Below are 15,155 nucleotides of genomic sequence, written 5' to 3'. Positions count from 1 at the left end.
CTGCTTCTGAAACGTTATTCCAAAGTAAGAACCAACAGATACTTGCAATACGTTAATTTATGAGCACCCCCTGTGGGATGAAAACTGCCACGGAAAATAAGGCAGGCTGGGCGTTATTAACACATCACAGCTGGTTCTGGGAACAGCTCGCTTAGCCTCTGACCCTGCCAGGTTCTCAGGCATCTCCCTATCAATTATCAAATCCCAGTTCAAGAGAACAATGAACTTTGTTTATTTCTTCACCTTTCACCTTAAAAAACAGTTGCAAGAGCAGAACTTTAGACGGGAGGGAACACACAGTCTCATGGGAATTAGCAGCCAGGGTCTAACTTTAAGGAGGTCAACAAATTAACAACTGCATTCTATATAAAGCGCAGTAACATGCTTCTCTTGCTTCGGAGCAAGCAAGAGCCAGCGAGATATTATGTGTTGATGCACTGAAAAAAATGCAGAGCTTTGCCCTCGGGGGTACCAACAATGACTTCTGTTCAGACAGACACAAAGTCATCCACATTCACCTGCACATGAAAGCAGGGAGGCAGTTTGTCTTAATGCTGTAAACAGTACGCATGACCGTCCTAGGTCAAATCCTAGGGCATCAAATGCCCAAAAAGCTCTTCACAAGGAAGCGACCCACGGTTGAAAGAGCTGTCTCCTCCGTAACCCAAAATCGGAGCAGAACCAATGTCCATGAACAGAGCTCCCTACTACAGCTACCGCAGCTTCAATTCTTGTACCAGAAAGAGGTCAAGGTTAACAATTCTAAAGGAGACACAGGCCACCAAAAAATATCATCTCTCATCGCTTTGTGGGTTACCTGGAAACCAGAGAATCCAGAGCCCTGGGCAGCAGGGATCCAGAAACCGCGAACCTGGCCTGCCACAAGCCCACGGAGCACCAGCCCCAGTTATCAGTGCTGCTTCCAGTGACGTCCCGTTACAGCCCCAACACGACATATCCACAAAACGGAAAACTGCTGACAGCACGAAAAAATTGTTTTATAGGTTGCCATAATCTTCCAGAGACAAAAAGTCAGCTGATTGATTCTATCATAAAACAGAAATAAGTTGGTTTAAAGTATGCCTCTCCATGAAATTCAAACTCAGACAATCTTAAGCCAGTAAAGGACTCCAATTTCATTTTATTATATTCCTTATTAGCCAAAACATTCTGAAAGGGTGAAAAATGTTCTTCCAGCAACGTGTGACCCACTCCTGCCATGGGCTTGTAGTATCCCGCCCTTCTACTCCCTAGAGATGGACTATTAAGACAATTTAAACTTAAGTCAGTTACATCAGGACCCAATCATCACAGATTCAAACATGTGTCCTCCTCCAAATTCAACTTGACAAACGTAGTTTACTGTAAGAAAAGAAAATCCATACAATTAATGTTTGGGGAAAAATAACTTTAACTCAAACTTGCGCTTGTCCAAGGCTTGGACAGGAGGCTCACTTTTGAAGGACAAGTCTCTCCAAGTCCCTCTGCCCATGAGCCGTCTGCTCCCCAGACCCACGCCTCCCCCGCACCAAGCCATAGTCTAGTGAAATCACGAAAGTAAGTCACGTACCGGAGTAATCAAAGGGTATGTCTGCAGTAGGGAAGAGACCCTATTTCTTCTGGGAAAAGAATATATACATATATCTGGGAGAATATCCGGTCAAGCCAGCGGCGTGGTAGGACTACGAGCTTGCCTCTCCTCACGACTACAACGAAACCACAACTGACTGCTAAACAACCATCGAAAACAGACAAGGACCTAGCAAAAAAGACCTTCTGCAACTGGAAACATAAAGAGGGAACCACGGCAGGACAGTAGGAAGGGCATGCTCCCAATACTATTGGGCCCCATACCCCCGGGGTGAGTGACCCACAAGCTGAAGATCTGTTAAGTCGCAGAGGCCCCCCCACAGGAGTGAGAGCTCTAAGCCCCACGTCAGGCTCCCCTGCTTGGGTCCCGGCACTGGGAAGGAAGGAGACCCCAGGGCATCTGGTTTTGAAGGCCAGGGGGGCTTGGCTCTGGGAGCCTAATTGGACTGGGGGAAACGGAGACTCCATTCGTGTGAGAAGCATACACGAAAACTCACATGCACCAGGTCCAAGGGCAGAGGCAGTGACTTCACAGGAACCTGGGCCAGGCCTGCCTGCTGGATTTGGAGGGTCTCCTGGTCCCGTGGGGGGTGGCTGCGGCTCACTCAGGGGACATAAAAGCTGGTGGTGGACATTTTGGGAGTGTTAATCTGCATGAGCTTTCCTGGAGGCTGACATCTTGATTGGATCATTAGCACCAAGACCGAGCCCCACCCAATAGCCTGCAGGGAAGCCTCAGGCCAGATGACATACAGGCTGGGAACACAGCCCCACCCATCAGCAGACTTCCTAGGCCACAAAGGCCTCTAGACACAGCCCACCCACCAGTTGTCCAGGACCTAGCTTCACCCAACTGTGGGCAGGCACTGGCTCCTCCTGCCAGGAACCCTGCATAAGCCTCTAGTCCAGCCTCGTCCAGCCTCATCCACCAGGGCAGATACCAGAAATAAGAAAACAATAATTCCAAAGCCTGTGGAAGGAATCCACACACACATAGAAAGATAGACTATATATGGTGGCAAAGGAATATCTCCCAGGCCAAGGTACAGGATAAAATCCCAGAAGAAGAAATAAGTGAGGAGGAGATAGGCAATTTATTTGACAAATAGTTTAGAGTAATGATGGCAAAGATGTTCAGAGAACTCAAGAGGAGTATAGATGCACAGAGTGAAGTTTTTAAGCAAAGAGTTGGAAAATATAAAGAATACCCAAACAGAGTTGAAGAACACAATCACGGAAATGAACAGCACACTAGAAGGAACCAAGAACAGACTAAATGAGGCAGAAGAACAGATCAGTGAGCTAGAAGACAGATTAGTGGAAATCACTACTGCAAAAGAGAAGAAAGAAAAAATAATGAAAAGAAATGAGGATAGTTTAAGAGAACTCTGGGACATGAAGTGCTCTAATATTCACATTATGGGGGTCCCTGGAAGAGGAGAGAGACAGAGAAAGGACCTGAGAAAATTTTTGGAGAGATAATAACCGAAAACTTCCCCAACTTGGGAAAGGAAACAGTCACCCAAGTCCTGGAAGCGCAGAGAGTTCCACACAGGATCAACCCAAAGAGGAGCACACCAAAGCACACAGTCATCAAATTGACAACAATTAAGGGTAAGGAGAAAATATTAAAATTAGCAAGAGTAAAGCAACGAATAACATACAAGGGAGCTCCCATAAGCTTATCAGCTGATTTTTCAGCAGAAACTCTACAGGCCAGAAGGGAGTGGCACGATATATTTAAAGTGATGCAAGGGGGAAACTTACAACCAAGAACATCTATCCAGCAAGGCTCTCATTCACACTTGATGGGAGATATCAAAAGCTTCACAGATAAACAAAAGCTAAAAGATTTCAGTACCACCAAGCCAGCTTTGCAACTAATGTTAAAGGACAGTAAGAAAAGACAAAAGAAGAAAGAAGAAAAAAAAAAGAGAGAGAGAGACCTACAAAAGATTGCTTTGGCTATGTGAGGTTTTTAGTGGTTCCTTATAAATTTCGGAATTGTTTGTTCTAGTTCTGTGAGGAATGTCGCGAGTATTTTGATGGGGGTTGTGCTGGATCTGTGGGTTGCTCTGGGTAGTGTGACCATTTTGATAGCGTTGGTTCTTCCAATCCAAGAGCACAAGAAATCTTTCCATTTCTTTGTGTCATTTCGGTTTGCAGAGAATAGGTAACCTCCTTGGTTAGGTTTATTTCTAGGTATTTTGTTGTTTTTGATGTAATGGAAATGTATGCTAGTTATAGAATTCTGGGTTTTGAAGTGAAAAAAAAAGTAAATGAAGGGCTGCAAAGGGCAAAATATCCTTCTTTTTTATGGGTGAGTTGTATTCATATATATACATATACACACTGCATCTCCATTATCTGTTCAACTACTGATGTGCACTTAGGATGCTTCCATATCTTGGCAATTATAAATAATGTTGCTGTTAATAGCAGGGTGTATGTACCTTTTTGAGTTAATTCTTAGTTTGTGGTTGGCTTTATTCCTTTGATAACTATGTAAGTTTAAAAAGCTAAAACTCTAACTGTTCTTAGAAACAATGAACAGTACATATATATAAATTTTAAAACATACACGCAGTATATAAAGAGAAATGAGCTATCAAGCCATGAAAGACATGAAAGAGACTTAAAAGACATATTACTAAATGAAAGAAGCCAGTCTGAAAAGGTTACAAACTGTATGATTCCAACCAAATGACATTCTGGAAAAGGCACACCTACAGAAACAATAAAAAGACCATGGTTCCCAGGGGTTTGGGGAGAGGGAGGGAGGGAGGCAGGAATGAATAGATGGAGCACAAGGGATTTTTAGGGCAATGAAATTATTCTGTATGATTGTATAGTGGTGGCTACATGTCATTATGCATTTGTCAAAGCCCATAGAATATACAACAGCAAGAGTGAACTCTAATGTAAACGATGGACTTTGGTTGATAATAATGTGTCCATGTTGGTTCATTGATTGTACCAAATACGCCACACTGATGAGGGATGTTGAGAGTAGGGAAGGATATATGTGTGGGTGGGGAGGGCTATGTGCAAACGCTCCATATTTTCTGCTCATTTCTGCTGTAAACCTGAAACTGCTCTAAAAGAATAAAGTCTATTAAAAAAAAAGAATATATATGTATGTGTGTGTATATAACTGAATCACTATGCTCTACACCAGAAACCAACACATTATAAATCAACTCTACTTCATTTTTTTAATTTAAAGAAAAAGAAAAGAAAGAAGAAAAAAGAAAGAAGAAAGAAAAGAAAAGAAAGAAAGAAAAAAGAAAAGAAAAGAGAAAGGAAGGAAGGAAGAAAGGAAGAAAGAAAGAAAGAAAGGAAGAAAAGAAAGAAAGAAAAGAAAAAGGAAAGAAAGAAAGAGAAAGAAAAGGAAAGAAAGAGAGAGAGAGAGAAAGAAAGGAAAGAAAGAAGGAAGGAAGGAAGGAAGGAAGGAAGGAAGGAAGGAAGGAAGGAAGGAAGGAAGGAAAATCAGCCTGGCCCTGGGAGATTTGGCAATATATATGAGCAGTGACTTCAGTGGGGTGAGTATAGCTCAGTGGTAGATGGCATGCTTAGCATGCACAAGGTCCTGGTTTCAATCCCCAGTACCTCCATTAAAAGAAATTAAATAAATAGATAAATAAATATACCTAATTACCCCCCCAAACAAACAAACAAGCAAACAAAAACGCCAAAACCTAAAAAATACCACTACCACTAATAAAAGCACTAGCACTGCTCCTTCCAACAAGCAATTCCACAAAACAAACAAACAAACAAGACACTGAGAAGAAGAGCCAGTGCGGAAGGGACCAGAACAGAGAGCACGCCGTGCGCGGCTCAGGACAAACCCTGCCCAGAGTCAGCGCCCCCCTGCCGCACCGTCTGCCACACATGCGCCATAAGCTGCAGTCCAAACAGGCTGTGGTTTATTCTGAAGCACAGAGCTCAAGGAGTTGTCTGGACGTCAGGTAACAGATCCCTGGGCATTTTGTTTTAATGTTTTGGTAAGTACGTTAAGAAGAAGCCATTGGGGTGAGTCCTTATCCAGTCTAACCCAGCCCCGTATAGGCAGAGATGAGGACATGGAGGGCAACGAGGCCTGCAGGCACACAGAGAAAAAGGCCACGTGAGGGCCCAGTGAGCAGGCGGCCGTCCGCAAGCCAGGGACAGAGCGAGGCTTCAGGACAAACCAACCCTGTCAACACCTTGACCTTGGACTTCTAGCCCCAGAACTGTGAGCACATAAATGTCTGCTGTTTAAGCCCCAGCCTGCGATGTCTTGTTACGACAGCCCTAGCAAACTAACATAAAGGTTTTGGTTTTGTTTCTTGATGCTGCTTTAATCCGGTAAGTCTTCACCGCATGCCTCCTCTATGAGAAGCAGAGTTCTAGGTGCTGGTTCACAGAATCATCTAGAGACAGTCCTTGCCCAGATCCTCCCCCTGTTTAGAGGGAGAAATCGAGACCACCAAACTCCAAGTATGATGAAGCCTGTGACAGAGGCGGCACCAAACCTTTTCAAAAGCAGAGCAAACAAAACCACCCCACCTGGGAAGTGGGCAAGAATAGGGACCGGAGAGCTCCAAGGTGGGTTCAGACGGCGAAGAGAGGGGAGCATCTCAAACGATGGAGCAACACAGGCAAACCCAGCACCCAGTGCGCACAGGGCCCAGCAAGACGCCCAGCCGGGCGGTGGGGGACTGTGACAGGACACGTGAGACGGAGAGGGAGGTCAGTGACTCCGGGGACACGTGACGGAGCTTGGACTTTAATTTCTAGAAGATGAAGACTAATGAAAATAAAGAAGGTAGATTAAGGGGCAAGAGAGCAGAAACACAGCATAGACCGTAGAGGGTAACACACCGCACAGTACCCACCTGCCTTACCATCGCCTCTTCAAAAGCAACACGCTTTCCACTGACGTTCACTCCTTTCCTGATCACCCCGACCCTTTTCATCTCTTTCCTTGTGACTCAGATATAAGAAAGAGGTTGCCATCGCCCGACTTCCAAGCTGGGGACTACGGAGTGACAATGTGGGTAAGGGTCACGACCCAGTGACTCAGAAAGAGAATTGAAGCCTGAGACGGACCCGGCAGATACAAGCTAGAGGCTTGTGCGTTGTCACCACAGCGCCATCAGCCTGGCTGCAAACAGCCGGCGCCCTTTGTCACTGCGCCTTTCACGCCCTCCACCCCACCCGACACACCCAGGACTCCACTCATCCACAGCAAGGAAAGCCACAGACCAGACCAGGAAGAAGGGGACAAAGGCACTCGTTGGCTTCTGAGCATCTAACAGCTCAGGATCTAGTGATTTCCAGGGAAGTTAGGGGACTTTCCAGGCTATTTCTGACCTCAAGGGACCTGTGCCTTCCACACCGACTTGAGACGCTGTCCCTGCGTCAGAAGGGCCCCCCTGGCGTGTGCTGATAAACTCATCTCAGGTCTCATAACGGGCCCGGGCAGGACAAGCACACAGCACAGTTAGAATGACAAGGACAAAGAAAGCCACTGTGAGGAATGAGAAGACAGAGCAGCCTCTCCTCCTCAGTCCCTCCTCCGACCACACCCACGAGGCTGCCCTGAAGCGACGTGCCAATGAAGCTGGGCGAGGAGCAGCGACAGTGCCGGCTCTCACTGCGCCAGGAGGCACCGCTGTCCTTGCGCCTCCCTTCAGCCCCTGGACGGTCTGCCTCCCAGTCTCCTCCTGCAAGGTCTCGCCTTAGACGTTCAGGGTTCGGGGCGTGGACGGGCTGATAGATGACAAATCGGCAGAGTGAACAACTGGGTCCCAATGCTGAAGACAATCCTGGGAATTCACCGCATCACTTGGTCTGTCTTACAAAATGGGCAAGTGTAGGGCCAGCGCAAGCTCCCAGAATTTAAAGACTCGTGTTTTAACACCAGCACATGTCGATCACACCGCTGATCTCAAAGCAGGCGTGTACATTTATGCCCCACCCCCGGCCTTTTTGTGGGTGAAATCCACCTCCCCCTAGACTTTCTGTTCAGCCAAGTGACCTGCTCTGGTCATGACACAAGCAGAAGTTTGAAATGTACTCATATGACCAGGCTTGACCCATTACACGCTGGCCATGACCGTGAGAAGATCATGCCCCGGACGACCAGCTGGTCCAGAGGGATGAGGGACGTGGAGCAGACCTGGAGCCCACCCACAGCCTGCATCCAAGCCCAGCCAAACTGGAGCAGCCCAGCCCGCCCCCAGCCAACCTGCATGAGGGGAAGTAAACATTGGTTTACGCCACTGGGTTGGAGGGGGTCTATGCAGTATAATTGGAATAATAGCCAAGAACAAGCAGTAGAAATACAGGAAAAAGAATGACACAAACCACATAGGTATGAACTCAACAAATCACAATCTCTTCCCATCAACTTCCAAAGAACGTTTCCAAAAACATTTGAGTGGCCCACTTCTTCACCTCTGCCCTCAGGCACGATCTTCCAATAAGAGATGAAAACAGCTTTGAAATACCAAACGTGTGCAAAAAAACAACTCTGGGTTTCAAACACAAATACCAGCAGAGAAATCCAAAAAGGGTTTGTGAGGTCAAAAGAAGGAAAAAAATCTGAAATATCACTAGCCTTTCTCATAACCTTCCACACCTAGCACATATCATATTTCTATTCTTCTCATCTTGAAAGTTATAAAAGATAAAAATAATAAGATTTATGAAAAAGAGAATTGAAACTGAAAAAAGATTTAGCTTCAGGGCCCAGAATAACTTTATGAGAAGCAGCATCAGAGAAAGTTCAGGGGTCACCATGGTGGCTCTCGGCGTGGACACCTCTGCGGGGCTGTTTTAAAACCCCCACCACGGTGACAGGGAGAAAGTCAGTGGACGAGATGGGCTGAAACCTCTCCACTCACTGCTGCACTGCCTCCTGGGCACTCTGTATACTGATGACCTTTCACACAATAACTACTTGGTTTCCATTTTCCTTACATGGAGCAGATTTTAGCTCCCTCCCTGGCAAATTTGCTGAGGAAAGTATACATCGTGTCAGGAACAGTCCAACGACCGGGCTTCATAAGTCTAGGGCGTGGTACTGCTTCTTCAAGATGACGCAACGTCAATGATGGAAACCGTTCACAGCCTTGCTGTGCGTCATCTATACCTCGTTGTTCAGAAACGTACGACTGAAGCATTGTGCTGTACACCAGAAACTGACACAACGCTGTAAACTGACTACACTTCAATTAAAAAAAATAAAGTTAAAAACAAAAACAAAAAAAAAAAAGAAATGCAACTGAAGTCTCTGCTCAGTTTCCTGCACAGAAACCTCTCCGTGAAACCAACGGTGAGAAAGTACCTCAGAACGACCCGACACCACCAGGAGGAAAGAGAAGGAAGTCTGGCCGCAGGAGCCCTCACTTACTCAGTGCTTCCTGTAACCAGAGAGGACGCCTCTGGGCCCATCACCACCCACGACCTCCGAGGACGGCAGCTCCCCCTCTGCCCATGAGAGCCAGTCCGCTTAACCCCAGGGCAGGCTGAGTCGCCTAACGGTACGAGGGAATTTTACCCAGCATGATGCTGACCTCACGCTCAGAGCTACTCCACGCCGTTAAGTCTGCCCCCAGGAAACGGCCACCAGGCGCCGCACTTTCACGTGAAGGGCGCCCCAGTCAGGGCTCTGCCAAGACGTGTCGTTAAACCTCGTCTATCCAGCCTCGCCAATACCGGAGGGAGATCTTCATCCTTTGGGGAAGTTTTACCTCAATAGACCTCAAAAACAAACCTAGGATTCAGTCACCGACTCTGAACTCCTCCTCGCACGTGGAAGGACAGACATTATCAAAGCAGAAAACTGGAGTCTGAACCTCAAACCTGACATAGCTGACCCTCCACGGATGACACAAGTTTCTTACCAACTCAGCAAAAAACGGGGCCATAAAGAAATGTGTATTTTGAAGCACGGAATATGAAAAACCAGAGGCCGTCACTGACATCTTCTCTCAATGAGTCTTGCAGAAAATGCAGACCATCACGGCCTTTGAAACCTACAGAAAAAATTCTAATAGGAAATTCCTAGTTGAGAAATTTCCTTAGTCTAGCCAGGCTACAAACATGTATTCTTCAATATTGCCATCGGAAGTTTGTTTTTGTTTTTTTTTTTCCTTTAACACATCGCTTTCGTATTGGGTTTAACAAAAGCAGAAAGGCAGACTGGATGTCCTCGGATATATTAAGTGCAGATTAATACGTGTTCAGTCAAAAATAGAAAAAGTCCACGATTGAGAGCAAACACGTTAAGCACCAGCATCGTCTCTGTGGGTTAAAACACGCATGGCTGTAATGGCTACCTTTTCCATTTCTTCAAAATCAAACCAGACTCCCAACCTCCCAAAAGTCACTAATCAGTTCCACTGACCTGACCCAAAGCAAAGCACACCATCGCCTTCTTTGCGAGAGAAAGAAAAAGTTTTACCGATTTAAGCCAGCACAGTAAGATTACGACACCTTTTTTAGAGTCCTTACTTTCAAAATGTTTTGGGTTTCATTCCACTTGTTTGTCCATTCTTTGGTCAATTCTTGAACCTAAAAGGGAAAAAGACACATATGTGATCGCTCCATTGAAAGTAAAACTTATTGTGATTTTACTCTAGAACGTTTCGAAGCTCTTACAGATTGTGGACGGATGTACTATACTTTTTTTTTTAATTAGATAGCAATTTCTCTCTGTGAAGGAACCATCACCAAATATAAATCAAACAAGCTGATCTCACCCTGCAACCTACATTGTAGCAAAGGAAAGAACAGAAACAAATCTGTCTAGTTGCCTGGAGCAGACTTTTTTTTCATGGTGGACTTAAATAAAAGCTGCTTCCTTGGATATTAACCAAAATTACACGTTCAAAGATGACAACATCCCACTAAATGGGTTGATTTTTCCTGATCACACTTCCAGTCCTGAGAAACACTGATTTACTTTCCTAATTAGATGCGGTGATTAAATCACCTCGGGTGCTGCGGTTTTCTTTTAGGAGATAATCTGCTTTTGTAGCTAATTAATAGGGTTTATTAATCTCATTCTATCTTTAAAAAAAAAAAAAGGGTGGCTCTTCAATTGACTCAGTAAAAGCAAAACTCTTTTGATAAAAATCAGCTTCTTTCCCGTCCGCTGTAACTTAGGGGAGAAAGTATCCCCCACTGTCGAATGCAGCACAGTGGGAAACTGCTGCTCCAAGTTAATGAAAAATATTCTGCTAGTTCCATAAACCTTTTTAAATGACCTTAGTGAGTAACCCACTAAGAAGCAAAAAGTGATACTTGAATGAGAGGTAGAAAAAAGAAATAATGGAAAAATCCTGTAAAAGGAGGCATACTCAGGGCTAAAGGAGAGTGACCTCCCAGGGGTAGAGGAGGGGACGCATCGCTCCAAAGCCCTGTCCCTTCTGTCCTCCAGGACTCCTGCCACCTACCCACTCCCAACGGCAGACACCATCCCATTTCAAAGGCTGGCCTTCCCACTGGTAGGTGATCCTGTTTAACAGGTCAAAATGAACGCCCAGAAGGCACCTGGTTATACTCCCGCTGCTCAGAGGAAGACTTGCCACAGGCCATCAAGTCTGGTAAGTGGGAAGGGCGGGAGTCAGCGACCTTCCTGACAGCGGTCTGTTACCCACAGGAAGCGGAGGAACCAGCGTGATGGTTTATCCCACAGCAAAACCACAACACCTCTCACCCACCGGCATCCATTCAGCGGGCATTCATTTCACTCCTCAGCTGACCTTTTGTTTTAATAATGTATCTTCTTCTACTAGCAACTAATGTCAACACTATCATCTCCTTGGTGAAAAACAAAAGAAACAGGACTGAGCCTCCCTGACTTTGTTTTTCGCTTGTTTTCAGGGGTTAGGCAAGCGTCCTGGTCCCTCTGGAACCGGCCACACACGCAGGATTTCGCGGCGTCACTTGAGGGGCGCCAGTCCCAGGGCCTCTACCGGTGGCAAGAGGAATCGGGGGGCTTTCAGTTTTGGAAAAGTTTTCCAAGCGGGAGCATTCTTCCGCCTTCTCCCCCTACAGAAGGGGAAAATAGCAGGGGGGTGAATTCACTAACTTACAACAATTAGCAGATTCTCACAGGCAATTTATCTGAGAAACACAAAGCATTTAATAAGAAATGTTTCTTCATTTCACCAACAGATAAGTCCTCCCTGAAGAAATGTGAAGCCAATCAATCCTTTTCCAGTTCAACCAAGTATCTTGAGTTTAAAACAAATAGTAAGTGTGCCTCGGGTTTACTTTACTTTTGAATTTAAACCAAATAATCTTCATTTATAATTTTTTTAAAAAAAAACGCAGAGTCTGATACCACCTGTAATAATGAGACCAGGTGGTAAGATTTACAGCTAAGAGGCGCCAACAATTTCAAAAGGTCAGCAAAAACCTAGATGGAAATTTAGAAAATGTTATAAACAAGAGGGGCAGTCATTTATGTCCCAGCATGGATAATGGATTAAATTAAAATGTTTATTGCTTTCTATTAACTTGCTAGGTATTCCTGAGAACTATTAGTAAGAAACAATTTAAGACAATATCCAGACATTTCAAAGCACTCAAAATTAAGAGTCTGAAGAACTAAAATACAAAATGTCAAGAGAAAAATAGGGATTAAGAAACTAATATTGTCACTAATGCTATTATCAGCAAATTAATCAGCATAATTATCCAGGGAAGCGTCAACACGTTCCTCATTACCCCCCAGATGACACCTTCGATGCTGCATGTTCTTGGAAGAGCTTTACCAACAGAACCCAATTTTCCTTCTCAATCTGTTTTAACCATTCAGCACAGTGAACAAAACCCACTCCGAAAATGTCCTTAATACCTGTTTCTCCTTTCACAGAGGATTCTATTTAAAAAAAAAAAAAGTATCGAATCAGGTCAGCCTTGAAATGAGTTTTCAAAAAGCGCCAGCACAGAAACCGTGGCTTCAGCCCACAACACTCTGTCTCCCAGCCACTCACTGCCCCCCTCACCCCGCCTCAGATCCCACCTCGCTTAAGAGCAACTAACCATCTGCTCAGAGGATTCAGTGATTCCTCAAGCGCAACTTCCCGCTGGAAAGAAAAGGATGACGCAAGACTCGACGGCGGTCATGGCAGAGCCCTGGGGACCAGCACCATGAACACGGCCTCCCTCTCCCACCAATTCCGAAGGCCCGAGAGGCCTCCCCGCCGCCTCGCACGGCCCGCGTGTGAATCTCAGTTGCAGTCAGTTAACCATCGTGTGCCAGGCAGATCCCATTTCTTACGTCACAGAGAGCTTGAGGAGATACATGGGAAGTCAACTGTAGTGCTTCTTTAGAACTGGGGTGGGACAGGGGAGTGGCAACTATTATCACAGAAGAAAATGAGTCTCAGAAAGCAGGTATTAAAACGTGCGCACTAAAAACAGTAAAAGTTATCCTTCGAAAAAAATAAATAACAAGTCAAGGTGTCACTTACTCTTGCTTCATTCTGCTGAAGTTTCTCCTCCATACTTAAGGCCGTGGGAGAGTCTAAGAGGGCAATCTACGATTTAAACCACAAAAAATGAGCAGTTAGTCAACAGCAACAATCTGGAGGCAGGATCTGTCCACGACACTGCAAATCATCAAAAGTTGCCAAATAAACAATTAAACAGAGGTAGAAAGTACTGCTCTGTACGCCTCCCTGAAAGTGCCAATCATCATTAAATCTTTAAGCCATGGAGTACATATCTCATAATATTCAAATCCACGGCAACCTGGTAAACCTACATTTGCAACACAAATTAGCAAAGAGGAGGAAAAAGACAAACATGTAACATACTGACATTTTACCAAAATCAAACACAGTCTAAATCCCTAGATCCTAAAGGATTTGTCTGTTTTGAATATGCACAAAGTACAAATTCAAAAAGTAAGAAGCGTTCAGTCGGGCTCAACTGCAGGCTTTTGAGATTCATCCATGCTGACACTTGCAAATGCAACTCCTTTATCGTCACTGCTGGACTGCAGTCCGCAGACGGGATGGCTATACCACCACCTGGGTATCCATTTCCTTATCCGTGTTGCAAAGGTATGACGACTGACATGAGACTGGTCATGTCAGGTCAGCCTCGGGGGGACAAAGACAGAGACCAGAGATGCAAACGCAGCCAGGTGAGGTGCAGAGGGACTTTGGCTGCATTTGTAACTCACAACCTGAAAGGCAGGGACATGGGGCTCCCAAATATGTCACCAGAAAGAAAGAAGGAAGGGCGTCCCCCTCCCTCCCCATCCCCTGGGCAGCCTCTCCTACCCAGATTGCTACATAAATGTGCAGTTATTCTGGGCATATGTAAGCATATTTTTGGCACTTTTCTAAACATACAGCATGATCGCCATTCCGAATAGTGCCTTTTTCACTTAACAATCTATCTTGGGGAAAAGTTAGTACCAGTAAGTCCACTTCATTCTTTTTAACAACTCCAGTTCCACTGTTCAGTATTCCCTTGTAAAGATATCCTGCCGTTTACAGCAGTGTGTTCCTATTAACAGACACGCAGGTCTTTCTCATCTGCCTTCCCTGCGAAGCTACCATCTTACACCAGCTGCCAGCAGCAGTACGCGTGGCTGCATCAACAGAACAAATTCCTAGGAGGGAATCTGCGAGTCAGCTCTATGAACGATTTTTCTTAATTGCCCAGGTGTCCTCCCCTAGAGGCTGCAGTAATTTTTTCACTATCTATTTACTCTTCAATTTCTATTAAAAAGAATGGAACCCACGAGGTGATCCTGAGGCTCAGTTAAACATTCAGTCTAACAAGACCACCTGGGCCACACGTGGCATCTGTGTGCTGGGCCGAGGACAGAGCCGTGGCCGGGAGGGCGAGGGCCTCACTGCAGTCCCAGGTGACTGTCTCTGGGCCCCTTGAGGGGTCCAGATTCAAACACCCCACACGAGGTGACTTCTCCTGTAACAGACGCACGACCTCCAGGGCAGGCCAAGGACACCAAGCACCACCACAACAGGGGGACCCAGAGCCACGTGGTTTACACACTGTCCACCCTAATCCCGACAAAGCTCACCTGGTAGGGGTCATGGTTATCACTAGAGATGTTGTCTGATTACAAGCTGGCATCTCACTTTTATTCAGTTTACTGAGAAGGAAGCCAGCAAGTTAGCCTTTAGTAAAGGCAAGTCACCTTTAGTGAAGGGAAAGCTTTGTTAACTCATTACCACGACGCATCACTGCATACCCTGCATGTCGTCCTGCACCAGGATGGTACCCAGCAAACATCTCCCACTGAAGAATGTGGGTGCCAGGTGTTGCTACAACTGTAGTTTGTTATATGGTTGACAATTCTCAAAACCATCAGTAACCCCTTCACAACACGGTGAATCTTAGACTCCGCTGTTAGGATTTTTCATCTACAATCAGAGCGGAAACATTCTTACCACACCGTCAGTTCAGGAGACCGTCACTAACAGAACATATGCATGCAGGCTCCTGTTTTGAAGCGCATGTAAAAAAAGATCGACCTAAATCCTTTAAAAGATACCTTTGGTAAAATTAAACCATTTTCAATT

General features: G+C 45.5%; 1 protein-coding gene across 12 annotated transcripts in view; it reads right to left on the bottom strand.

Annotated features, from left to right (window-relative positions):
* KIF16B (kinesin family member 16B) overlaps nucleotides 1-15,155 on the bottom strand; it is a 243,734-nt gene that overhangs the window by 176,409 nt on the left and 52,170 nt on the right. For all 12 annotated transcript variants that reach the window (XM_074347840.1, XM_074347844.1, XM_074347841.1 and 9 more), the window contains 2 exons: nucleotides 13,068-13,133; nucleotides 10,096-10,155 (listed from right to left, as the gene is read on the bottom strand). In XM_074347840.1, coding sequence (XP_074203941.1) covers nucleotides 10,096-10,155; nucleotides 13,068-13,133 — 126 coding nt within the window. The remainder of the gene's footprint in view (nucleotides 1-10,095; nucleotides 10,156-13,067; nucleotides 13,134-15,155) is intronic.

Source organism: Camelus bactrianus, chromosome 19 (assembly GCF_048773025.1).
Source record: "Camelus bactrianus isolate YW-2024 breed Bactrian camel chromosome 19, ASM4877302v1, whole genome shotgun sequence".
Lineage (NCBI taxonomy): Eukaryota > Metazoa > Chordata > Mammalia > Artiodactyla > Camelidae > Camelus > Camelus bactrianus.
Note: the sequence above shows the minus strand (reverse complement) of the source record. Positions and strands in the feature narration are given on the sequence as shown.